At 41.4% G+C, this 27,758-nt stretch overlaps 1 protein-coding gene across 1 annotated transcript in view; it reads left to right on the top strand.

Annotated features, from left to right (window-relative positions):
- The window catches only part of LOC149251691 (AP-5 complex subunit zeta-1), a 515,410-nt gene extending 505,716 nt beyond the window's left edge, over nucleotides 1–9,694 (top strand). Inside the window, exon 16 of the mRNA XM_089459526.1 lies at nucleotides 9,221–9,694. Within this exon, the coding sequence (XP_089315652.1) occupies nucleotides 9,221–9,270 (50 nt within the window). The 3' untranslated portion in view covers nucleotides 9,271–9,694. The remainder of the gene's footprint in view (nucleotides 1–9,220) is intronic.
- The last annotated feature ends 18,064 nt before the right edge of the window (nucleotides 9,695–27,758 follow it).

The following is a 27,758-nucleotide window of genomic DNA, read 5'->3' as shown; positions in this document are numbered from 1 at the left end:
ATGGAAGAGTTTCTTCTTCTTCATTCATGCTCATGAGATAGAGCATTCAACCATTCTTTCTGCAACTATATGATGAATTTATCTATCAAATATATACATACCTCTTCCTCCTTTTGGTCATCTAGACTTCCTTCTAGCAACTTCCTTTCCTTGCTTGATGAAAGTTCTTCAACTAGCTTGACATGCTACACATCTTGGTCATCACACCTTACCAGCAGATCCCACACAAGGTGGAATGTGGACTATCTGCAAGGCACTTGCTTCTTCTTAGTAGAGGTGATAATGAAGATTCCAATGGAGGATCTCAATGATCCTCATTCTGCAAATGCTTCTTCCTAATGATGATGATCTATAATAATTTATTTATCTTCTATCTTGCTAGATGACTTTCCTCAAACCATATATATTGCTACTTCGGTTTTCCTTATATGCTTCCAATGGAGATGCCATTTCTATCATGTTGACTTCTATAACCATGTAGAATTTGTACTTCAGCGATCCTTACATGCTTCTATGATGATGTCGTCTCTATCTTGCTATAATGCATCCTATTATACTTGTGATGCTTTCTATTATCTTTTATAATTGAAAAGAACTAAGTGAAGAAGGTTATCTCAGTCATAGTAGATATCTTTCACTTCCTCCTTTGATATCTTCTTTTTTGATTCTTCTAGGCATGCACCCTTTTCTAGGTGACCTTTATTATGCAATTTCTTCAATTATATACTTTGTAATTTGATACCAAGGCTTGTTACTGGTATAAGGTTATTGAGATACACTTTGTAATGGAAACCCTCATGGGTTGTTATTTCACTAGAATTTATAAAATTTTCCTTTCATCATATTATCTTTTTGTTTCTAGATTTAAGTAATGCTATGTCCTTAGTGAATAGTAAATTCATATTTGATTCTTTATATGTTACCTTTAGGAAATTTAAGGGTTTCCTCCCTTGGTGGCCTACTTGACCGCATGCATACATTTCTGTCCTATACGTCTCACTAGTAATCAAGGGATATATATATATATATATATATATATATATATCATTATGTATATATATATATATATATATATTGTTTCATTATGTGAAATTAACAGTTACAGTGTGGTAGCAAATCTTTTCCTCCACAACTTGTGGTTCTTTTTCGTTGTTCCTAGATAAGACCACTGCATGTAGAGATAATTTCATTATCATCGAGCTTGTATTTCTATGCCCTCCTAGTCAGTTAGATAGCATGAAGTTACCAATACCTGGTTCCAAAATGACTTGCTTAATATTTGCATCACTCGTTGGCTACGGATGGCTTCTGCTACCCTTTTTGTGATAACTTCCCATTATCACCATACGTCGAATTACTTTTGTTTGGTTTCTTAGTCGTCATGTTTATTTTACCTAGTTTGTGGTAATTAAGAAGTTCTCCCCTAAATGTGACCTCAGAGCTTCAGTTCCGGGATTTGTTGTTAGACCTAGTCTACATGTAATTTCTTATTTTCTCTGCGCTTAGGAAAATTAGTGATGATTATCATGGGCGTTTTCTCCCGTTACAATTATAGTGGGCGTTTTCTCCAATTTTAGTTTTTCTAATTAATATTCATACTTTGCCTTCAAATATAGCGCAATAATGTATATTACCCATTTTTCATAAAAATGGTTTGTTTATGCTTTAGGATTGTGCATACAAAGGCATAACATTGTCGTTTAACTCTCAAAAGGAAATCTCCTCTTCAATAGTTTTGACTTCCACATGGCTATCTTAAAGTATTTTCTACTCTAAATGTGCGCTTTCCAATATGATTTCACAGTTCTTTTTTCTTTTTAATTTTTAAGATTTAGCGCATACAGGCATGATATGATTGTGTTTCAGATTTACGATCCGTTATCCTTTCCAATAAGGTTATCATCCTATGCACATATCCTAGTAGATATTGTGGTCTCTTGGCAATCTTGTAGTGCTTTATAGTCATTGCCCCCATTCTAATGGAATGTAAAAATTACTTCTCTCGAAACAAAAAACAAAACTAACATTCGCCACACTATATACATATTCAAAATAAAAAAATAGCTTCAATATCCCCATAAGTACCTCGTTTTAAATAAAGAGAAAAGAGAGTACTAATCTACTCTGCTATAATGTTTTTAGCTTTCGGAAACGTGTCTAGATTACGGATTCCTCATGCTTTTGGAACTTTCTATGCAAATTTGTTTCTTTTTATCTTTTGTCAAACCTCGTCCTTAAATAAAATATAAAATACAATTCAACTATTCTATCATCAATCACATACCCACTGCTTTGTATGTCCTCCTTAGATTTTTTCAAAATTCATCATGAACACCACCTAATTAAAATTCCACGTGTTCAAAAAGAATAAAATACTAGAATCCTAACCAGAAATGTTGCTTGGTAATTACTCAGTAACGGGGCACGTTCCTCCCGACCACAAACCGAATCCTCTAGTTCTCCCCCGAGCTAAGATTTGCCTACCATTGGAACCAACAACCTCCTTGATTCTTGAATGGTATCTTTTATAAGTTTCTTTCCTGACAGAGTTTTGGCAGTGTCCTTCCTTTTGGGTCTGCCAAACCATTGCCTAGGCCTTTTGTGTTTTCTTTTTTTTTGAAAAGGTACTTTTATTTTTCTTTAAAGCCTTCCTTTTTCTCCCACTACACTTTATTCTACCCACATTCTACCCCTAACTTAGTAACTTCCTCTACTAAGTGATTTATTATGATCTTTTTCTCCCATCATAATAAATCTACTATTTTCCAATTATTTCTCATGGGAATTTTGGGAGATTTTAGGGAAGGAACAACTTGAATTTATCCATCCACGATTGTTTACAATTAGCAAAAATTCTTAACTCGGGTGACCTTCTCTTGAGTAATTTCCACCGCTAAATATTTTTAGTCACATAACATCAATTTCTATTTGATCATATTATTTAACAAATTCAACATGCCGTCATTAGCCACCAACCTAAAAATAGTTCCAATCTAAAAATAGCAAATCATCACATACAAAACAGAGGGGTGTTACATCTTCCCCCCCTTTTTATTCAACATTGTCCTCAATGTTCACTATCCAATTGCTTTCCTTTTGGAATATTGCTAGAAAGGCCTCTCACATTTTACTCTCTATCTCCCAGGTAACCTCCTCAAGTGTAAAGTGTTTCCATGGTACTTTAACTTGAGCGACAGCTCGATTCCGGAGCGAGACCTCTCTCTGATCTAATATGTGAATTTTTGTGCTATGAAGTCTCCTTTTGGTTCCATATGTATCAAATTCCAATCAACTACTTGAGAGTTATCATGGACATATTTTTTTAACAAAAATACATGAAAAACATTGTGTATTTTTATATGGTTGGGCAATGATAGCTAATACGCTAATGTCCCAACCCTATCTAAAATCTCAAAAGGCTCACAGAACTATGGTGCCAAGTTGGTATAGGTTTCGGTCCTTAAGGTTCTTTTCCTGGGTTTAACTCTCAAGTATACATGGTCTCCAACCTTAAATTCCTTATGAATCCTCCTTTTATCAGCATAACCTTTTTGTTTATCCTTTGCAACTTTTATGTTCTGTCTAATTTTTCTCACCCCCTATTCCATTTCTTGTAATGCATTTGGTCCCAATATTAGCCTGTCTTATGGTTGACTCTAGTTGAGAGGTGTGTGGCATTTTCTGCCATATAAGGCTTCGAAGGGACTCATTTTTATTGAAGCTTGATAACTGTTATTATAGGAAAATTCTGTTAAATGTAGAAAATCTTCCCATTTAGCAGGTTTGTCCATGACATACATTCTTAGCATATTCTCCAAAATTTGATTTGTTCTCTTTGTCGTCCCATCAATTTAGAGGTGATATGTTGTGCTAAAATTTAGCTATGCCTCCATGCCCTCAAACAAAGCTTTCCAAAATTTTGAAGTGAATTTAACATCCCTGTCAAACACTACTATCTTAGGTATTCCAAACAAGCAGAAAATATCCTTCATAAAAATGTTTGCAATCTGAGTTGTTCCTAGGTGGACTGTACAAATATAAATTGTGTTGTTTTACTCAAGGTATCTACAACTACCATGATGGAGTCATGTTGTCATCTTGTTTTCGATAGTCTGGTAATAAAATCCATGGATATCACTTCCCATTTCCATTTAGGAATGGGTGGTGGATTTAACAGTGCGGCTGGGTGTTGGTGTTGTGCCTTCATCTATTCACATTCCAAGAATTTAGACAGGGATTTTGCTACTTCTTTTTTCATACCAGGCCAATAGAATTCCTTTCATAGTGTAGTTATCATCTTTTGATATCCTGGGTGTCCAACATACAGTTTCTTATGATGTTCATCCAACATTATCTGTTTTAGAACACTTACAATTGGGACATAAAATCTATTTCTGTAGGACAACAATTTTTCTGCATTTTCAGCATAACCTAGAATCGTTGTCTATTATAATTTCTAGATAATCATGATCCCCCTTAATTGAATTTATGATTTGCTCCATGAAATCTGTATAGACATTGCTAACAGATGTTGCCATTAATGCATGTGCGTGTCTACTTAAGGCATCTACTATTTTATTTTCTTTCCCTTTAATATGTTTGATATCAAATTCAAATTCAATAAGGAAAGCCATCCACCTAACTTGTCTAACATTGAGATTTGTTTGACTGAAAATAAAAAAATAAAAAAAATTAAGCTAATATGATCTGTTACTAAAATGAATTTTTTCCCTAGTGGGTAATGCCTCCACATTTTTAAGGCATGTATTAAAACAACCAACTCTAAATCATATACTACATAGTTCTTTTCATGTGGTTTTATTTTCCTAGACTCATAAGCCACTACTGCGTTTCCTGCATCAAGACTCCTACACCTTCCAAACAAATATTTGTGCATACCACAAATTCCTTTTAAGGATCTTCTATTTTCAAAATAGGGGTTACCTTAAGCAAATGTTTTAGTTTGTCAAAACTTTCTTGACACTTGGTTGTCCACTCAAATCTTGTTCCTTTCTTTTGTAAGGATGTGATAGGGTAGGCTAGTTTAGAGAATCCTTCAATAAATATTCAGTAATACCCTGTAATTCCCATAAAAGATCGGACAACTAACACATCCTTAGGTGTGGGCCAATTCAAAATAGCCCTGACCTTCTCAGGATCAACAGATAGTCCCTCCTTTGAAATAACATGGCCCAAATATTGTATTTTGTCCTTATAGAACTCACATTTACTAAACTTAGCATATAATTGATGTTCTCTTAAAGTTTGCAGCACCAATCTCAAATGTTCCTTGTGTTCTTCTTCATTCTTGGAATACACCAAAATGTCATCTATAAATACCAGCACAAATTTATCAAGGTACTTACTAAGTACATTGTTCATTAAGCACATAAAGGTTGTTGGTGCATTGGTAAGGCCAAATGGTAACACTACAAATTCGTAGTGACCATATCTAGTTTGAAAAGTTGTCTTATGAATGTCTTCATCCTTTATTCTCAACTGGTGATACCCAATCCTCAAATCAATTTTTGAGAATATGGTTTCCCCTCTTACTTGATCAAACATATCATCAATACGGGGTAGCGGGTATTTGCTTTTAATAGTTAATTTATTCAGTTGTCGGTAATTGATGCACATTCTAAATGTGTCATCTTTCTTTTTCACAAATAGCATAGGCGCACCCGAGGGTCTAATATAGCCCTTATCAAGTAGTTCTTGTAACTACATCTTTAATTCCAATAATTCAGGATTGACTCCTTAGCCTGCAGGCCCTGTGGCTGAGTTTCTCAACCATCGAAACTCAGCCACAGGGCTTGCAAGCTGAGAAGGACTGCCTCCTCACCCCCCAGGCCCTATGGATGAATTTCTCAGCCACACAGCTGCCCTGTGGCTAAGTTTTTGTGTGGCTGAGAAACTCAACCTCAAGCCCAAACAAAAATTGCAAACTAAAAATAAATTGAAAACCAAAAAAATTAAATTGAATACAAAAAATAAAAAAAAATTACATGGAAAAACATTCAAACAAGGTCACATGCAATTCTCAGATCTAATGAAGCGTCCTTTGGCCTCCTCCAAGAGCTCCTTCATTGTGCAATGGAGCCACTCAATACTCAAAGAAATTAGCCAAACACTCAAATGACAAGTGAATGACAAATGGAAGGGAGAGAGGTGCTTATAAATAATTTTCTTGCCTCCAATGTCCCTTTTGCTCCATCCCATTTCCAAAAAAGAAAAGAAAAGAAAAAATTTCAAAAAAAAATTACCTTCTAAGGGTCAATGGGTCTTATAAAGGTGTGATGCAGGTCTTATGACAAACCCTCAAGTCTTATACGAGTAGCCGGGTTTAATAAAATACTTGTTGAGTCTGGGTCTTAAGCGCCGGTTCTATGCGAGTGACCCGGCTCGTTGTAGAACTCACCAAGACCCGCGGGTACTCGCGGGTCTTATGCGGGTGGTGCTTCACTGACTGAAACTTGTATATATTCTCCTTTTATGAATATATAAGATTTTTTCCTTTGGATATATATATATATATATATATATAGATAGATAGATATGAATGCGAAATATATTTACATTCCATATGACGAATATACATGTTTTGATTCTCAAGGGACTGTGCAAACAACATGACTCAAAGCCATTACAAGAAATACTCATTATGAGCTCAACATGTCACATGCAAGAACTAAACCCAGGTGGAGAGGATAACAAGATTTCTCCCCAACCACCCGAGCTATATATATATATATAGAGAGAGAGAGAGAGAGAGACTTTCTCAATTAAAGATGAAATATTAAGAGACATAATCCTTAATTTGAAAATCATATCACATCTCAAGAGTACAAATATTTGCTCAAACCTCTTTTATTTCCATATCATCATAATTTTTATTCAAATATCGCTATATCATTAGACACAATATTCAATTTTATTTTATTTGGGCACATGCAACCTCTGCATTCTCATGCCCATCTTCTCATTTTCGTTCTTGAATATAGATTTAACTTTTTATTCTTGTGAGCTAGTGAATGACTCAATTCTCAGTGACATGGTTGGGTTCTCCAACATTTGAAACAACTCTATTACCTTACTTGTCCTCATAATGGTTGTGTATAGCACTTTTCTTTGAATTTTTTAATGGCCCCATATACCTTGGAGACATAAGGAAGGGGGTCCGCTAGCCTAATAAGGTTCCCATAAAGCTAGAACAAGAAAAATTAATCAAAGGAACATGATTCGTCTAGGAGAAAACATCACAAAAGCTAAAGTGGTAAAAAGGGGGACATGGGTACTAGGCTAATAAAAAGTCACTTTTAAATTATAAAGTGAGAAAACCCATTAAAATGACTTTATTAAAATAAAAAGGAAAAAAGGTGGCAAAAGTGGCAAATAAATTATAAAAGGGGAAAATCTCGTTCTTGCATTTGCTCACTTGAAAATTAGAGTTTTGGAGAGCTGTTGAGAAAGAGTCTAGGGTTTTTGGAAACGTTCATTCTGGTTGCTAGTTTCTGTGTTGAAATTATACACCCTAGCTAGTTTGGGAACAGGATCACTCAGACTCCGACATTTTGCTTCTGTAGAGAAAAAGATTTTGGGCAAAGAGAAGTAAGTCCATAGTGTTATCAGTTGATTTTATGGACTGACTTTTGTTGTTCTACATTTCTTACTCGGGCTGAGTTTGCATTCTCTAAGAGGGCCGAATTCTGAAGAAAAGGGGGCCGAGTTCACCCTTGAGTTGCTGGCCGAGTTGCTGTAGGAGAAAGGCTGAGTTTCAGTGCAGTAGGGGATGGGTTTGCAGCCACTGCAGACTGAGTCATTCCCTTGGTTTATCATGCCGTCAACACTACATTTAGAGGACAAGAACGACACTTCCAGAGGCCGAGTTCTGCCCCTTTTAACAAGGCTGAGTTCTGTTATAGAGGAGAACAATTTCTACACCAGCAAGAGAGTACAAGTTTATTATCTCTGAGGCTGAGCCACTCCTGGACGATAAACCGAGTTTTTGGGCATATTGCACCTCGCTTCTGTTGCTGTTAGTCACCTTCAAAGTCGTACTCCTAAGATATATGTTGCTGGAACTGTGTAATAAAGTGACCATCCTATTGAACACTACCTTGCTGGAACATTACCCAGGTTCTCTATATTTATTGTGTTGTATCAGTCTTCCTATCAGTCCATGGATTAAATGTATATTGTTGTCGTGGGTTTGAGTTATTTTCAAGGAAGAGAAAGTGTTTGCTGTTGTTAAATGTCTATCAGTGCTGTTGAGTTCATATAAGCATTATACTTGTGTGTGGAGTATTTCTTTGGTGTACATTTGCTACTGCATATTTCTGTTTGGAGTTCAAATATAAAAGTGCAACTACAGCCGTAACCCTACCAACTGTGATGAAATGACACTGAAAAACTCAAACAAAAATCAGAAACTTTCAGTGAAATCCTAAGATATTCCAAGGGGTATCTTACAAATTCGACCCATTAATCACCTGCTTCTTATGAGTTGTCAATCCCTTCCCTTATCTTGCTATTCTATGCAGAGTCCAGACCTATTTTCCATTATGGATGATGCTAACAAATATTGTTTGCAATGCCTCTATCGAGATGAAATAGCAAGGATTCTTTTCAAGTCATGATTTTTGAAATGACTATTATTAGCTTGGGACACTCACTCACATAACGAGGGATCTACATGTAAGGTATCACTCCAGGATGGTTCCTTCTTTTGATTGGATTTGTCTGTACTTGGAACAACCAGACAGACATAATAATGTGTTGGTAGTCTGCAAACCAGAGAACAGCACTTGCAGATAATGCAATTCGACTCCATGCATGATGGTTTGTTTATACTTTTCACTTCCAAATGAGAAATTGCAAAGAGTTATAAATTAAGAGAGGCTCTTCTAAGTTGCATACCATATTTTACAATTGCATCTTGTACCTAAATAATTTGTTTTCTATATATCATTGTTTGGCACTTATGCCTGTTTTATTAAAAATTCAGAAGATTGCTACAGCTAATTACACTGCAGTGCAATCCTATTGTTATAATTATGTACTCAGACTGCATGTGTCAGAAATTATTATGACCACCTTTTTGAAATTTGACATTGGCCAGTCTCTGTTGGCCACCATACGTGTTACTTTTTCATTCAATGAATTGACAGATCATTTTTGGTTTAACGTTGGCTGACAAAAAGATGTTTATGCTCGCATGCAGGTCCACCATTTCATGATTACTCTCTCTCAGACATTGTGGGGAAAACCTGAAAGAATTATAATCATAGCCCTTGGGAATTTCATTAAACTGAAGATTTTCTCCTCCTATCCCAATATGATAAGATAGCATCTTACATTGTACTCATAATCAACTTAACTGAATCTCTTTTTGGCATATCCTATTTGTCTGGCCTTTACAAAGTGTCTCGCTTTCATGATGGTAAAATTAGCAGCAATTTCAGATATTGCAGTCTTCGTGCTGTTGTGGTTATACTTTGTGGCACACATAAATGTGCATTGTTATCCTACCATATACACAGGGTTGGTGTGCTTGGCAGGTAATTTTTGCCTTGTAAATTTTCCATCTCCTTGCACTCGTTCCTATATTTATCAGCAGAATTTTGTAGGCAAACAATAATACATTGGTTATTTTAATATTATGTGAAACAAACTGGATTTGCAGAAACTTGCGTTATTTTGTGTACAATAAAAGAGGAAAAGGCTAGTGTGATGCTGTGTAAGAATGTTGTATGATCAACATATCCCTTGTAATTATAAAAATTGAGTTTGTATTGACCGTTGTAGAAATTTACCATTCATTAATGTGAAGAAAGATATCGACATTGTTATTTAAGAATTCCGTTGTAGTCGTTACTTTTTTCCCATTGCGTTGGATGCATGGCAAATGAGATCATGTGTTGTATTGCAATTTTTCATATATGTAAACATGTGGAACATTTTCCACAATAACTTTAAAACGTTGAAGACTTATTCTTTCAAGCTGTCCTCTACATACGTTGATGTCTTGTCCTAGAAGTGATTGGGTGTGTGATAAATGAGATCATGTGATGTTGCAATTTTTTTATATATGTATCTAAGCATATAGAACATTTTCCCCAACAACATTGAAATTTTGAAGACTTCTTCTCCCAAGATATCCTCTACTTATGTAGATATCTTGTTGTACATGTGATAAGACCTTTGTTGGATATTGCCAAATATCATATTTATTTATGCAAATGGTTTTTGTTTTGTAGTATAGAGTAGTTGCATGCCCTTTCTTGGATTTGGATCCTTACATACTGTAATGTTCCTATCTAGGAAATTAAGTGATAAACAAAGCAAGCAGACAAACCAGGAATCAGAAATGAGAAACAATCACCATACACCCATGAAAACACAAGAAATAGAGAACTTATGAGCCATTTTATTAAATTATGATGAGCAAATACAACAGTGAATGGAATGGTGCACCTGGGTTTGTCTCCAAGGACAAGCGTGACAAAACTCAGGTGAGCAAATGATGATCTGAGGGCTGCCCAACTGCTGCTCCTGAACTGATCTGCGCTGCCCAGAAACTGCACTGTCTGCAGGAAAGGAAATGCTGGAATCACTGCTTCCCGTGCTCAAAAAATTATGAAACTTCAGCGCCCGAATCCTCAGCAAAAACCCACCAAAACCCAGGAAGGGTTTGGCCTAGTTTAGACTTCTAAAAGTCGACCCCCAAGGAGCCTGTCCTCTGCTCAAGCTAGAAAACTCAGCCTGTCTGAATGAAGTTGGGAAAGCTCTCCAAAACTGCCCCAAATCACCAAGATATGATCCTTTATGAATTTCCTTCCTTCCCTGATGTGATTCTGGTGTTGTGGCTCTCTCCCTCAATACCCACGTGATGCCCAGTCTGGCCCTCTGCGCAGTCCTCCAAGGTTGAGTTTTGAACTGCCCAATTGCTTCACCCACTTGCTCCAAAACTCCTCCCCAAGGTTGACCTCCTGATATCCTTCAACTCTCCAAGTGTCCCCAGCAAGTGTTGGCCCAATGAAGCTCTAATCACATCTATGTTCTCCCTTCTCTGTTGGCCCAGAAATACACACTACTAGTTTGTGGCTGAATGTGTTGGCTATGAATCTTCCCCAGTGCTCCTCAAGGTGCTCTAAAAATGCCTTCCTAGGGTGGCACTCGTAGTCCCCCGAAGATAAGGTTGAATCTCCTGCTTGAGAGATTCATGGCTAAACAGCCAGTTGACTCAGCTAAGCAGCTTGAGCAAACAGTGAAGTGATTTCGATGTGCAAGATTGAATGAATCCCCAAGTGAGGAGCTCTTCCTCCTTAAGACTTCGTGGGCCTCCCTTTTCGTCATTGTGGGCTCCTTCGACCGCCATACGATTTCCCTCTAAGGCAATTCGAATTACCCAATGTGTTTTCCCTCGTGGGTGGCCCCCATCTTCCACTAGCGAATTAATCCAGCCTTCATTTCTTCTAAGTCCCTAAGTCAAAATTGCTTGTGTCCTTTCCTTAACAAAATTTGTACAAAATTGGGGAGAGACAAAACCTGTTGCAAATTCATTTGGGAAGGGACATGACAATCCTCCCCTCCCAAATGTTGCTTGCCCTCAAGCAACTTCAGTGTTGGGTGCCCCAGAATGTGCTCACCCTCCCAAGTGGCATCCTCATCCAGTAGGTTCCTCCAACACACCAAAAACTCCCTAATGGTCCTGCTCTTCAGCTTCCTCTCCCGACCCTCCAAAATGGCATTAGGCTCCAAAACCAGATGGCCCTCATCATGCAGTGGGGGTAACTCCATTGTTGTTGCCACCTATTGTCCCAACACCTTTTTAAGGCATGAGACATAGAATATGTTGTGAATCCTGCTCCCCAAAGGCAGCTCCAGCTCGTAGGACACCCCCCCCAATTCACCTGAACACCTTGTATGGCCCATAAAAAACGGGGTTGTAGCTTCTCACCCCCCTTCTGCTTCAATGTGGACTACCTGTATGGCTCTAACCAGAGGTACACCAAGTCCCCCTCCTCAACAGGTATCTCGATTCAGTGCCTATCTACATACATTTTTTGCTAGTTATGCGTTGTCACTAAGTCACCTTGAGAGCCTTGAGGATATATTGGCTCTCTTGGATCCAATCTTTGGACTTTGGGGCCTATCTCCAAAAACAATGCCAGCAAAAGATAATGCATCATAACCATACAAGGCACAGAAAGGAGTCATACCGATGGACATGTGACGGGTGGTGTTGTAGCAATACTCACCTAAATGCAGCCACTGAATCCAAGCCATCTGTTGCCCAGTCACATAGTTCCTCAGGTACCCCTCCAGCCACTGATTAACTCGCTCAGTCTGGCTATCTGTCTGGGGGTGGTAGCTCGTGCTAGGGGTGAGCTCAGTACCAACCAACTTGAAGAGAGCTCTTGCCAGAAGCCTCCATGAAACTGCTATCCTTGTCACTCACTATGTTCCTAGGAAGCCCGTGTAACTGAAAGATCTCCCTAAAGAACAGCTCTGCAACCTGCGAAGTCGAATATCTGGTAGGGATGGCGAAAAAGTGGGCATACTTGGTCAACAGTCAACTACTACATAGATGCAATCCTTTCCCTGTACTGTGGGGAGCCCCGTGATGAAGTCCATGGAGATACTCTCCCATTTCCCCTTGGGGATGGGGAGCGGCTGTAATAATCCTACAGGATGAATCAGCTCCCCTTTGTTCTCTTGACATGCATCACACTCCTGTACATGCCTCAACACGTTCCCCTTGAGGCCCTTGCATGTGAAACACTCCATGGTTGCCTTGTATGTTTTCCTGAACCCCTGATGCCCTAACAATGACGAGTCATGTGCTGCCTAGAGCACTCTCTCCCTCAACTACGAGTTGGGAACCAAAACTATGCACCCTTTGTAGTAGATGACCTCGTCCATCACCCAGTAGTGCTTATCTGCGTGGGTACCCTCCAAAATTTCACATGTCTTCCTGTCCTTAGAATACTCAACCAATAAATGGGCCTTCCAATCATGGAAAATGCTCATGAGTGATAGGCTTATGGGTCTCCGAGATAGGGCATCAGCCACCACATTGTGTTTACCCCACACATACTCTATGTCGAAATCATAGGCTTGCACCGTGCTGACCCATCTCTGATGTCTGTCGTTGAGGCCCTGCTGCCCCATGAAGTGATGGAGACTGTTGTGATCAGTCTTCACCCGGAACCTGTTACCCACCAAATACTGTCAAAACTTGGTCAAGGCATGCATAATGGCTAGCATTTCCTTGTCATATATAGAATATGACCTCTCATGGGGTAAGAGTTTCTGACTGTCGAAAGCAATGGGTTACCCATCCTGAGATAGTACTACTCCAACTCCCTCCCTAAATGCATCACACTCCGCAGTGAAGGGCTGGGAGAAGTCTGAAAGTGCCAAAATTAGACAATTGCTCATCACCTCCTTGAGGCAGTCAAAAGTTGTTCGTGCCCCATCTATCCATGTGAAAGCCCCTCTCTTTGTCAAATATGTGAGGGGAGCTACCAACTACGAAAATCCCTTGACGAACTTTTGGTAATATGTGCAAATGCCCAAGAAGCCCCTTAGTGTTTTGTAATATTCCTAACCCAGAATATTCCTCAAACCCCAGCAAAAACTCCAACCAAATATGTGCAAATGATATAATAACCCAAAAGTGATAAAATAACAGTGGAACAGCATATAATAATGTAAACCAGAAATATAAGCAGATACACAAGAAATGCAGCGCGGAATGCTAAGTCATTTTATTAGACTGAGCAATAAAATGAGTACAAGAGGTGATTAGATCGATGGCACCTCGACTTGCACAAGGCAAGTGAAGAAATACTCTCAGAATGACAAGAATGGCCTCTCTGCATGGATGATGTTGCTGCTAGAAAACAAATGATGATTTGGGGCTGCTCCCCTCGAAAAAAGCTGAAACTCTGGATTTGGGCTCTACTCAAGAAACCCAGAAAAAACCCAGAAAGCTTTCCTAGAATGGCCGACCCCTGAAAAACACCCTCTTGGGGTTCTGCGCAGTTCCTCAATGCCCTGCGCTGCCACTGAAGGAAACCCCTCTAAACTCTGCCTGAAACACTGCCTGAAACCTTGCCAAAAATCCTCCAATGAGACTAAGAGCTGGAACTCTACTCAATCTCCCCATAAAAATCCACTTGCAAGACCCCAATCCATCACAAAAACCAAACAGAATTGCATCCCTCTCCCAGTGCTGCGTAGTCCTCCAAAGTGCTGCTAAAACTGTTGTTGGAATGCTGATGAAACTGTTGCTAAAACACCAAAGGAAATACCTTGCCCGAGCAGGCACTCGAAGTCCCCCGGGGCTAAGGGTGAGATCTTCGAACGAAGACACTCAATGCACTAAACAGTGTTGTAGACTAGCTAAATAGCCAGCGTGCTCAGAAGTCAAAACGACTAGCTCAAAATGCACATAACTGAATGATCCAAAATGAGGGGGCTCCTCTCTATTTTATAGCCTCTGCCTCTCACAATCCCTAGGCTCACCTCCTCCTGCGTGATTCCCTTCTTGCCATGTGTTCTTCCCTCCTACGCAGTCCCTCCATGTGTCTGCATGGGCCCCATTTCTGCGTCCCCCCTTTGGCCCCCTTGGCTCCTCCTTAAGTCACAACGTTGTGCTACTAGGAAGTGACTTTTTATTCTTAAAGTGAGTTATGTCCCCTGTCCTCACCTTTTTTATTTATAAATAACTATAGAAGGCAAAAATTGGGCAAAATCGAATATTCCAATTAGCCATGGCTAATTAGGAATATTACAGTCTCCCCCGGCAAAATGTTGCTTGTCCTCAAGCAACTAAAGTGATGGATGCTGCAAAATCTTCTCACTTTCCCAAGTGGCATCCTCATCTGGCAAATTCTTCCACTTCACCAAGACTTCCTGGACCATCCTGCTCCACAGCTGCCTCTCCCTGGTATCAATGATGGCCTCCGGCTGCAATACCAAATGCCCCTCGTCATCCATGGGTGGTAGCTCATCTGTCACTGTCACCTGCTGCCCTAATGCATTTTTCAGGCATGATACATGGAAAACATTATGAATCTTGCTGCCTTGGGGCAGCTCCAACTCATATGCAACTTGTACAACCCTGCGTATCACCCTGTACGACCCATAAAAGCGGGGCTTAAGCTTCTCAGCCCCCTTCTGTTTTAGTGAAGACTGTTGGTATGGTTGTATTCGTAGGTAGACCATGTCCCCTACCTCGAACTGTCTCTCCACTCGACCCCTATCAACATACAGCTTCTGCTGGTTCTATGTTGTAGTCGTGTTATCCTTGAGAGCTCAGAGAATATCCTGACTCTCTTGGATCCATATCTTGGCTCTGGGAGCCTTGCTATCACCAAACATCATGTCAGCAAAAGATAAAGGATGATACGCATATAAAGCATAAAATGGTGACATACCAATGGACATGTGATGTGAAGTATTGTAGCAGTACTCCCCTAGATGCAGCCACCTCAACCATGCTCGCTACTACCCACTGACATAGTTACGCAAGTAGCCCTCCAGCCACTTGTTAACTATCTCTGTCTGCCCATCCGTCTGTGGGTGATCACTGGTACTCGGTGTCAACTCCGTCCCCACCAACTGGAAAAGCTCCTACCAAAACCCGTCCATGAAACGACTGTCCCTATCACTGACGATGGTCTTAGGAAGACCATGTAGCCTGAAGATCTCTCTAAAGAACAGCTCAGCCACCTGTGCTGCTATACAGTGTGCAGATATGGCAAAAAAGTGTGCGTACTTTGTCAGTCGGTCAACGATGACAAAGATGCAATCCTTGCCCTGTACCATGGGCAACCCTGTGATGAATTCCATCGAAATACTCTCCCATTTCCCCTCCGGAATGGGAAGAGGCTGCAATAATCCCGCGGAATGGCTCATCTCTCCCTTGTTCCTCTGGCAAACATCGCACTCCCGGATGTGCTGGAGTACGTCCTCCATGAGGCCCTTCCATGAGAACCTCTCCTGAATGGCCCTGTAGGTTTTGGTAAACCCCTAATGTCCTACCAACGGTGAATAATGTGATGCCTGGAGTATCTTCTTCTTGAGCTGAGACCCCTCAGTCAAGAAGATCCGGTCCCTGTAATAGACGATCTCATCGACCACCCTCTACCTGTCATCTACCACCTACCCATCCAGAACCTCACATGCAAGCCTGTCCTTGGAGTACTCTACTAAGAGTCGAGCCCTCCAATCTGTATCCAAGCTCATAAGAGACAATGTGGTTGGTCTACGTGAAAGGGCATCTGCTACCACGTTGTTCATACCCTTGACATACTCAATGTCAAAGTCATATGCTTGGATCTTGCTGATCCACTTCTGCTGCCTCTCTTGTCGCTACTTCTGCTTCAAAAAGAACTTGAGGTTGTTGTGATCAGTCCTCACCCTGAACCTGTTACCCACCAGATACTGTCGGTACTTAGCCAATGCATGCATGATGGCCAGCATCTCCTTGTCGTATATAGAGTACAACCTCTCATGCGAAAGGAGCTTCTGGCTCTCAAAGGCTATAGGGTGACCTCCCTACATCAACACTGCACCGATCCCCTCTCCCGACGCATCACACTCCAAAACAAAAAGCTGCGTAAAATTTGGCTACGCAAGCACTGGACAGCTGCTCATAACCTCCTTGAGCCTGTCAAAGGCTCACTGCGCTGTATCTGACCAACTGAAAGCCCCCTTCCTCGTCAAATCTGTCAAGGGTGCAACAAGCTGTGAGAAACCTTTGACAAAGTTCCGGTGGTAAGTACAAATGCTAATGAATCCTCGAAGTTCTGTCACATTTCTCGGCTCCAGCCATTCTCTGATGGCCCTGATCTTCTCCTCGCGGACTCTCACTCCGTCCACTCCTATGATGTGTCCCAGATACAAAATCTCTGTCAACCCAAACTCACACTTGGAGAGTTTGGCATAGAACTGCTGCTCATGTAAGATACGCAATACTATCTCAATGTGTTGGAGATGCTCCTCCCAAGTCCTGCTGTAAATGAGAATATCATTGAAGAATACCAACACAAACTTCCTCAAGTGACTACGGAAGATGTGATTCATGCAGGACTGAAATGTAGCTGGGGCGTTGGTTAGCCCAAAAGGCATAACCAAGAACTCAAAGTGCCCATAGTGACACCTGAAGGCAGTCTTGGGAATGTCCTACTCCCTCACGCGAATCTGATGATACCCCGATCTCAAATCAATCTTTGAGAAGAAACATGCCCCCTCAACTCGTCCATCAACTCATCGATCATGGGTATGGGGTATCTGTTCTTTAGGGTCTTCTTGTTCAGGGCCCTGTAGTCAATGCACATCCTCAGCGTATCGTCCTTCTTCTTCACCAACACCACAGAAGAAGCAAAAGGACTCGTGCTCGGTCGAATGTGCCCAAGAGCTAGCAACTCCTGGATAGCCCGCTCAATCTCGTCCCGATAGGCCTTGGGGTGCCTATGGAGGGTGGTGATCATTACCTGGATGCCCTGCTCAAGCTCGATAGTGTGCTCAAACCCCCAATCCGGTGGTTGTCCTGGTGGAATCTCTCCAAACACTATGGCATACCGATCGAGGATGGACTGGATCTCTGGATGTACTTTCTACCCTGTAGTCCCTGCCTCTAATGCATGCAACTCCACTGCCCACTCGATGTCTCCCTTCCGGAAGACTGCCTCCATCCGATGAGCCGACACAGTCTAAGGCGGATATGTGTGTTGTCCCCGTATCTTCTCATGCCTCCCTGTCTTCTCATCATCCCACTCCATCTCTAGGGTCTTCCAATCCGTCGTGACCTTCCCTAGAATAATAAGCCACTGAACACCCAGTATCATGTTGGTGTCCAGAATATCGACCACGAAAAAGTGGTCAATCAATGTGTAGGTGCCCATCGTCACTGAAAGCTCTGGGACATAACGAGCACACATCATGCTCTGATCTCCTAGGACCAATACTAAAAACCCATCGAAGCTCTCTCTTTGAATACCTCTCCGCTCAACCATCTGTGCATCGATGAAGTTGTGGGTTGCCCCACTGTCAACCAAAACTGATACGCACTGGCCACGTATTGTCGCTCGTACGCGCAGCGTCAGATACTTGGGGACTCCTCGCAACGCTGCAAGGGCCCCTCCGGTGGGTGCAAAAGAGGCACCACCTGCTGTTGGTGGTGGAGGTGGCAAAGGCCCCTGTATGGCATGGCTATCTCCTGCCTCCACATCTTCCTCGTCATCCTCTTCTCCACTGCTCTCGGAGAAGACCTCAATAAAATGTGCTTTGCCAGCAGCACATCTATGTCCTGGTGCCCATGGATCCTGAAAAGTGAAGCACAACTACTTCTTCTTCAGCTCCCTCCTGGCATCGTCGTCAAGTTGTACTCGTCCTGGATTCCCCTTTGGAGGAGGAATCCTCACATCCTTCCCCTTAGACTGAAAAGTCTGTCTCTGGGGTAAGGTGTCTGGGCCCTAGGTAAAACATCCTGTAAGTCTCGGGTCCTGCTGATAACATCCTAGAGTGTGGCTGGTTTAGTGGATTGGACTAAACCCTGAAGTGGCTCTGCTAACCCCTCAACATACATATAGACCCTCCGCGCCATGGATAGGTCTGGTACCATCACGGAGACCCTCAGGAAATCTGCAATGTAGGTCTCTGGGCTCCCTGTCTGTTTGAGCCTTGTTAACTCAACAAAATGCTGCTCTGGATCCCTCCAATCAAATCGCTCCATCAATCTCCTGGTAAACTCAGCATATGTTGTCACTGTAGAGTGCCCGAGTGTAACCATCCCATGAAACCACCAATCCCGGGCCTCACCATCCAAATGCAATGTTGCCACCTTGATGGCCTCTGCCTCCGACATCTGGTTACGTTGGAAATAAATGTCCAGCTTCTCCACTCAAGACTTTGCCGAACTGCTTGATGAGCCATCAAACATAGGCAAGTGGAATCGACTTGCTGCACGGTGGGTGTCGCCATCATGGTAATTCTGGTACCCCCTGTGATGGTCACGGGGTCTGCTATCCCGTTGGAGCTTAACAAAATATCTGAATGAGAGGGCTTCCCTAAACCCCTGCCCATAGGCCTGGTACTCTGCAAAATAATCGCCCATATGTTCGAGCTCTGCCTCCTGCTAGGCTACGGCCCCCGTGTCTGCTCCTAAGAAAGTGGGCATGGTAGAGCGTGTAGGGGCATGTGAGGCCACCTACTGCGCAGTATCACGCTACTCCGGCAAGTGATGGGATGCACCTAATCCCTCACCAACCTAGAAAACTCGTGGGCTCTCATGTTGTCTAGCCTCTACTGCCGTGAATCTCTGCCCCATCACCTCAATCTGCCTCGATAGATCCTGCACTAATTTGTGGAGCATATCCGCAAATCTCTTCCCGTCCTCGTTGGCCATCTGTTCTGCGTCCACTATTGGTTCTCTCTGTGTTGCGTCTACCATAGGAACGCAATCCCCCTTCCCGTAGGTATTCTCCAACTTATGTCCAGTGTCTCTATACCTCCTACCTCTGTAACAAATGTAGGGTTTTTCCTCTGGTGTCATAGATTGCTAGCTCCACAGACTGAGCTAGATCTATGCTCTGGTACCACTGTAATATTCCTAACCCAGAATATTCCTCAAACCCCAGAAAAAAATCCAACCAAATATGTGCAAATGATATAATAACCCAGAAGTGATAAAATAACAGTGGAACAACATATAATAATGTAAACCGGAAATATAAGCAGATACACAAGAAATGCTACGAGAAATGCTAAGCCATTTTATTAGACTGAGCAATAAAATGAGTACAAGAGGTGATTAGACCGATGGCACCTCGACTTGCACAAGGCAAGTGAAGAAATACTCTCAGAATGACAAGAATGGTCTCTCTACGTGGATGTTGTTGATGTGCTGTTGTTGCTGCTAGAAAACAAATGATGATTTGGGGCTGCTCCCCTCGAAAAAAGCTAAAACTCTAGATTCGGGCTCTACTCAAGAAACCCAGAAAGCTTTCCTGGAATGGCTGACCCCCGAAAAACACCTTCTTGGGGTTCTGTGTAGTTCCTCAATGCCCTGCGCTACCACTGAAGGAAACCCCTCTAAACTCTGCCTGAAACCTTGCCAAAAATCCTCCAATGAGACAAGAGCTGGATCCCTACTCAATCTCCCCGTAAAAATCCACCTGCAAGACCCCAATCCAGCACAACAACCAAACAGAACTGCGTCCCTCTCTCAGTGTTGCACAGTCCTCCAAAGCGCTGCTAAAACTATTGCTGGAATGCTGATGAAACTACTGCTGAAACACCAAAGGAAATACCTTGCCCGAGCAGGCACTAGAAGTCCCCCGGGGCTAAGGGTGAGATCTTCGAATGGAGACACTCAATGCACTAAACAGTGTTGCAGACTAGCTAAACAGTCGGCGTGCTCAGAAGTCGAAACGACTAGCTCAAAATGCACATAACTGAATGATCCAAAATGAGGGGGCTCCTCTCTATTTTATAGCCTCTGCCTCACAATCCCTAGGCTCACCTCCTCCTGCGTGATTCCCCTCTTGCCATGTGTTCTTCCCTCCTGCACATTCCCTCCATGTGTTTGCGTGGGCCCCATTTCTGTGTCCCCCCTTTGGCCCCCTTGGCTCCTCCTTAAGTCACAACGTTGTGCTACTAGGAAGTGACTTTTTAATCTTAAAGTGAGTTATGTCCCCCGTCCTCACTTTTTTTATTTATAAATAACTATAGAAGGCAAAAATTGGGCAAAGTCGAATATTCCAATTAGCCATGGCTAATTAGGAATATTACATGTTGTCACATCTCTGGGTACTGGCCAATCACGGATAGCTCGTATCTTCTCCTCATGGACCTTCACCCCATTTGCGCCAATGATATGCCCCAAGTAGAGCATCTCGGTCAAGCCAAACTCGCACTTGGAGTCTTGGACAACTTGGCATAGAACTGTTGTTCCTCCAAAATACACAACACCTCCTCCAAGTGTTGGAGGTGCTCCTTCCAAGTCTTGATGTATATCAAGATGTCATCAAAGAAAACTAACACAAACCTCCTCAACTGCCTCTGGACCACATGGTTCATACACGACTGAAAGGTAACTGGGGGGTTGGTCAACCCAAATGGCATGACTAGGAACTCAAAGTGCCCATAATGGCATCAAAACGTTGTCTTGGGGTTTCCTGATCCCTCACTCTGATCTGATGGTACCTTGAATATAGATTTACCTTAGAGAAGTACTTGGCTCCTCTAAGCTTATCCATCAAATCATCGATGCAAGGTATGGGATACCGGTTCTTCAATGTCTTCCTGTTGAGGGCCTGGTAGTCAATGCACATGCGCAAGGTTCAATCCTTCTTCTTCACTAGCACCACTAAAGAAGCAAAGGGACTGGAACTTGGCCTGATGTGACCCAATGCCAATGGTTCCTTGATGGCCCGCTCAATCTCATCCTTATAGGCCTTAGGATGCTTATAAGGGGTGGTAATCATTGCCTACACACCAGGCTCTAGCTCGATGGTGTGCTCAAATCCCCTATCTGGTGGCTGCGCTGGTGGGATATCTCCAAATACCACTGAGTACATGTCCAACAAACCCTGTATGTCTGTAGGTGGTGGTTGGGCCTGCCCTCCAACCTCTAAAACCCTCAACTCCACTGCCCATGATGTCTCCATGTCACAGATTTGCCTCCATCCTATGTGCTAACACTGTTTGTGGTGGGTATGAATGCATGCCTCTAAGGACCACCGATTTTCCGTCCGGCCATTGAACTCTATCTCTAGTTTCTTCCAATTAGTGGTAACTCACCCAAGGGAGTACAATCATAGGACACCCAACACCATGTTGGTGTCTGGCACATCGACCACAAAGAAATGGTCTATCATAGAGTAGTTCCCCATGGCTACTGTCAAAGCGGGCATATACCGAGTGCACTACATGGTACAGTCACCTAGCACCAAGACTAAAAAGCCCTCAAAATCAGTCGTGGTGAGGCCCCTCCTTTGAACCAACTGGGCATCTATGAAGTTGTGGGTAGCCCCACTGTCAACTAAGACTGACACTCGCTGCCCCTGTATCGTACCTCTGATCCTCAATATCAGAAATTTGGGGACCCCGCATAAAGAAGCAAGGTCTCCCCTGGATGGGGCAAAGGATCCCCCCCTGTGGAGGTGGTGGTAGTGGTCCCCTCTCTGTTGGGCTCTTACCATCTCCCATACCACACTATTGCTCCACTTTGTCCTCTTGATCATTATCTGAGAAGACCTCAATGTAATGTGCTTTGCCAGCAGTGCACCAATGGCCTGGTGCCTAGGGCTCCTGACAAGTAAAGCACAACTTCCTCCTCCTGAGGTCCTACAGTGTCTCATCATCTCGCTGCCCCTGTCCCTAGGTGGTTCTTTGAGGTGGGGATCTAGTGTCATTCCCCTTCTGGGGGTAGGGGGTACGTGCAGGAAAGGGTGTTGGTGTCTTGGGGATGACACCATGTAAATCTCTGGCACACATAATTGCTTCCTGTAGTGAGGAGGGTTTGCGTGACTTCACCAGTCCACGCAGGGGCTCGAGCAAGCCCTCTATGAAGTGTTGGAAATACTAAGAGGGGGGTTGGATCAATATTCCTTAGGAATTAGCACTTTTAAATATTTTCAAAGCATTATTTAATCTTCAATTATTATTAATGTTTATTCAGTAATTACAGTAAATAAAAGAACACAATAGACACGAAAATTTTAGGTGTAAAACCCCCTCTAGGTCAAAAACCACCGAACGCTTTTTTAATAAGTTCTTTAATCTTCATCCCCCACTGAAATGAAAGAAACAACTTCCTAGAATTCTAGAAAAGCATTCTTCTCGAGCTCCCACTGGAAGGACGCCCCAATGCCCTAGTTTCTTCAGTAGTCAACTGAATGGATGCCCTAACATCTTAGACCAACCTACCAACCTGAAGTGCTCAGGGGCTCCAACCTATAGGCGACTTCATGCACCTTCCTAACCCTCCTTGCCACCCTATAATGACTAAAATAAGATAAGTCTGTGGATTCCCAAACCATGGACAACAATCCACGATACAATAAGATGCACAATGATTTTTGTGTACTTGACCAAATACCCAATCACTCTATGACCTACAACACAACCATGACAACATCCCAACAGAGATTCCTATACCTCCCAATAATGCCTTTTTGAATCTAAGCAAATTGACTCTTTTACAATAATGACTCTTCCAATGATGACACTTTTACAAATGATCCTTTTACAACTTTACAATGATGACTCTTGGCCTTGCCACTTCTTCACAATATACAAATGGTTGTCATGTCTTCAAAGGATGTCTCGCTGCAATGCTTCCTTTGAATTGATACTTCTGCTCTTGAATTCTTGCTTGAAGTTGTACTTGAATCTTCTTCTCCCCGCATGCAAAATTTTCCCGACAAAACCAATCCCAAAACAAAACAAAATATCCTTGAACTTACCATTGCCTGCAAAACACATGTAAGTGCATAATAATGAATAAATATGAAGTGTGCTTGTCACTTTTTTTGTTGACTTATTGCAGCAGTAGACAAAGACTCCCACTCTTGATATAGGTCTGGACTCTATGAAAGACTATATCCAAAACTGACCTAAAGATATATACAATAAAAATTGATGACAAACCCTAGACTTGTGATGGACCAAGTTCTAAGTACAACAACAGAGACCATTCTATCAACTATGACAAGAAAAATAACATGAATTTACAACATCATATAGATTTAGCAGACTTGGTGTAGCATCAAGAATATGTAGCATCAAATGTGTAGTATCAATAATAGGACATCTGAAATGTGGTATCAAAACCAACTATGACATATAGAGACAGAGATATAACCGAGACCCTATATATACTTACGTTGTCCTCCAAAAACATATGTCATAGATGATACTCATTTCAAATGTAAACACTAATCATACATACCTTGTTGCAGGAGACTTACCCTTGACTATTGATGTGTGGTCCTTACTGCAGTGATCCTTGAATGCATTATTTTTCTTGCCTTCTAGGAGCTTGATATTGAATCTGTTGTATCTATGTAATTTCGGATCTTCAGGGTCTAAAATTTCATCCTGTGGTAGCCCTCTAAGTCCTTTTTCCAACCCCACAAGTCTAATCAAGATTGGATTCTTTAAGGAAGAGTTATGCCAAATCTCCCACGATGACCTGATTATAGTTTGGTTCAGTAGAGAAAACTTGTACGAAGTGCCACGTGTTACTGTTGCGACCTTCGGCCTTGAAAACGCTATTCAACAGACTACAATCTGTCCTCTTTCTGTGACTATTTACGATATTTTAATCCAATGCTCAAAGAGAAAGTTATGACGATTTTACCGTCGCCTCTTTGACATGGAATTCGGGAGCCTACAAAAACCCTAACTTCCTCATATCATATCTCTGAAAACATAGTGAACAAAGATCTGAAATTCGGTGACAAGGTTCATTAAGATTTCGGCTCAAATGGGTTTTAATTTTAGCTTCAGAAGCTTCACAAAAAAAAAAGTTATAGCAAAAATTCCACGATGACCTGTTTGAAGCCACAAAATCCCTATTAGAGGAGGATATAAGGGTCATTATTTATATGAATGTCTTGAGTTGAGAGAGTCCACGACAAGTGAATGTTGGAGGGATTTTAGGAGCAAAAAAAAAATATTAATTATTGACTATTCAATGACCACAACCAATTATGAGTGTCATGCCACAACCCCATGGGGTTTTAGCCCACTAACTGGGGTTACTAACTTCAAACATGAATATCTCTCAAATCATGAAGAATTACTTGGTGTGCCATATATCAACGGAAACATCTCGATGAGTAGAATCCATCTAAAAAATCCTTGACTCGAAATAGAGTAAGTTGTCAAATCAAAATGCCCATGCAAGATTAGGGTAGCCCCTAGTGCTACTTGGGTTGACATCAATGACAACCACTGGTCAACAATCTCCCCCTTTGGCATTGATGGCAACACAACTACCCCCCCTGCGATCATGACATCTCTTCCTACTGCCTTCTCTCCCCCTTTGTCATCAATGGCAAAGGGTAACTCCCCTTGACAAACAACAATCTTGCGAACCTATACACACCTCCACTCCCCCTTTCTACTCAAGTAGATAAGAGAAACAGTCTATGAAAGCTTGGGAGAATCCCAAGCTTTTGGCGAAGATACTCAAATGCTTCACGAGGTAATGGTTTGGTAAAGATGTCAGCAATTTGTTCCTTTGTGCCAACGTATTCAAGCTTGATATTCTTTTTAGCAAATTTCTCTCTAACAAAATGATATTTAATAGGAATGAACTTCGTTTTGGAATGCATCTGTTGGGTCCCTATAATACTAGTGATTACCCCATTACTATTGTAGTTATACCCCTTATTTATATTGTTGTGCCCCTATTACCCCCATATTGTTATTTCTGTATCCCATAGAATCCCTCTATTGTTATTTTTGTGGCTTTATATTATTATTGTTAGGTCGGCTGGATTATATTGTGACTCCTTAGACTCCTATATATAAAAAGGAGGTTTTGTCATTTGTATCATCCAAGAATTGTTCATTTATGTAATGTAAAGGAGGTTGCCCCCTCGAAGAGGCTGAATTCTAAGGCGTTGATCTATCTTTTCTTGAGCTGGTTTCATAACATTTGGTATCAAAGCTTTCGATTCTAGGGTTTCGCTGCTCCAAACAGGTCATCGTGGCATTTTCGCTATAACTTTTTTTCTGTGACGTTTCAGAAGTCGCAAAAAAAAACCCATTTGAGAAGAAATCGCGCTGAACCTTGGGTCCGAATTTCAGATCTTTTCGCGCGATATTTGCGGAGATATGCTCTGAGGAAGTTGGTCTTTTTACAGACTCCTGAATTACATTCAAAACAGGTGACCTAGGGAAAATCGTCATAACTTTCTCTCTGGGGATCGGATTGAAATTTCGTAAGAAGGTACAGAAAGAGGACGGACTGTAGTTTCTTGTATATCTGTTTCAGAACCAAAGGTCGAAAATTGTACATGTGGCACTTCATACAAGTTCACTCTTCTGGAAAGGTCTATAATCAGGTCATCTTGGGAGATTGTGCATAACTCTTTCTTGGAGAATCCAATTTGGATCAGACTGGTGGCATTGGAAAGAGGACACAGAGAGCTACTACAGGTCACAATTTCAGAACTAGATGATTGGAAAGTACAGATATACATCAGAGGCAATATTAAAGTGAAAAAAGGTGTGTAGATTTTTTTTAAATTTTTGCTTAAGCTTGGTTTGAAAATTTATTTTGAAGGAATTCAAAGGGCATAGTAGAGCATTATTATCGGTAACTGATGCCTCGAGGAAAGAAAATGCAAACACCTAGTAAGGAACCTGAAAGCTCTAGCATGACTCATGAAGAAGAGGAAGAAATGCAACATGATATATCAAAATTACAAGACCAAGTGCAACAACTGTCCCTTGCACAAAAAGGAACAGAATCTAAGATGGATGGTTTAAAAAAGATGTAGAAGCTAAGATGGATGGTTTAAAGAAAGGTGTAGAAGCTAAGATGGACTATTTAAAGAAAGGCGTAGAAGCTAAGATGGATGGCATGGAAGCTAAGGTGAATGGCATGGACGCTAAAATTGATGGCATGGATGATAAGATGGAAGAATTGAAGATAAATATGAATAAGTTGCTACAAGAAATGGTCACTAAGGGTGAAAGAGTACTAAAGGAAACTCATGATGAGAACAAAAGAAATGTTAATCATGATTCCATAGACTCTAATGTTGGATCGAAGACTCACCATGTTCCAAAAATCGATATGAGGAAGTTTGATGGCAAGGATCCCGCCACATGGATATTACAGATGGAGCAATTCTTCGATCTCAATAATGTGCAAAACACACAAAAGGTACGTATGGCAACTTTATATTTGGAACCAAATCAGTTTGTATGGTATCAATGGCTTTGTTCTCGTAAACAGTTTATCACTTGGGCAATTTTTACGGAAGAATTGATAGCACATTATGAGGATACAAAAAGCAACACTTTTTTTAGCCAATTGATAAGTTTCAAACAAAAGGGTTCAATAATGGAGCACATTGAGGAGTTCCAAAAATTGAACATAAGGGTAAAAGATATTCCAGAGGAGCATATGATTGATGTGTTCATAGGGTCTTTAAAGGATAATATCCAACATGATGTGCACTTTTGGGAACCTGATTCATTAGAGAAGGCATTCAAGTTAGCAAGAAAAATGGAAAGAAAAATTATGGCAACTAGGAAGCATACCATTCACAACTATAAAGACGGAAGTGTTGTTGCCCATAGTCTTCCACAACCTACAAGGTTGACACCACAACAATTGGAAGAAAAAAGAGCAAAAGGGATTTGTTACAATTGTGATAGCAAATACACAAAAGGTCATAAGTGTGCTGAGAAGAAATTATTCTACATAGATTGTGAAGAGGAAGAAGAAAAGGAGCAAGAAAGGTCAAAAGAAGAGGATATATTTCAGGAACAAAGCCTAGATGAAGAACAAATAAATCCTACCATATCTTGTAATGCATTGGCGGGAATTACCACTCCTCAAACCATCAAGATAGGACAAATCAAGAAGAAAAAGGTAATAGTGTTGATTGATTCAGGAAGCACCCACAATTTTATTCATTGTAGGGTAGCAAAAGAATTGAATTGCTTCCTATATCCAGCACCAGAGTGTCAAGTGATGATTGCAAATGGAGGAACAA

The sequence above is a fragment of the Pinus tabuliformis genome, chromosome 7 (assembly GCF_031772625.1).
Source record: "Pinus tabuliformis cultivar Carrire ecotype Pingquan chromosome 7, CPIR1, whole genome shotgun sequence".
Lineage (NCBI taxonomy): Eukaryota > Viridiplantae > Streptophyta > Pinopsida > Pinales > Pinaceae > Pinus > Pinus tabuliformis.
This window is presented reverse-complemented; position numbering and strand designations above follow the sequence as displayed.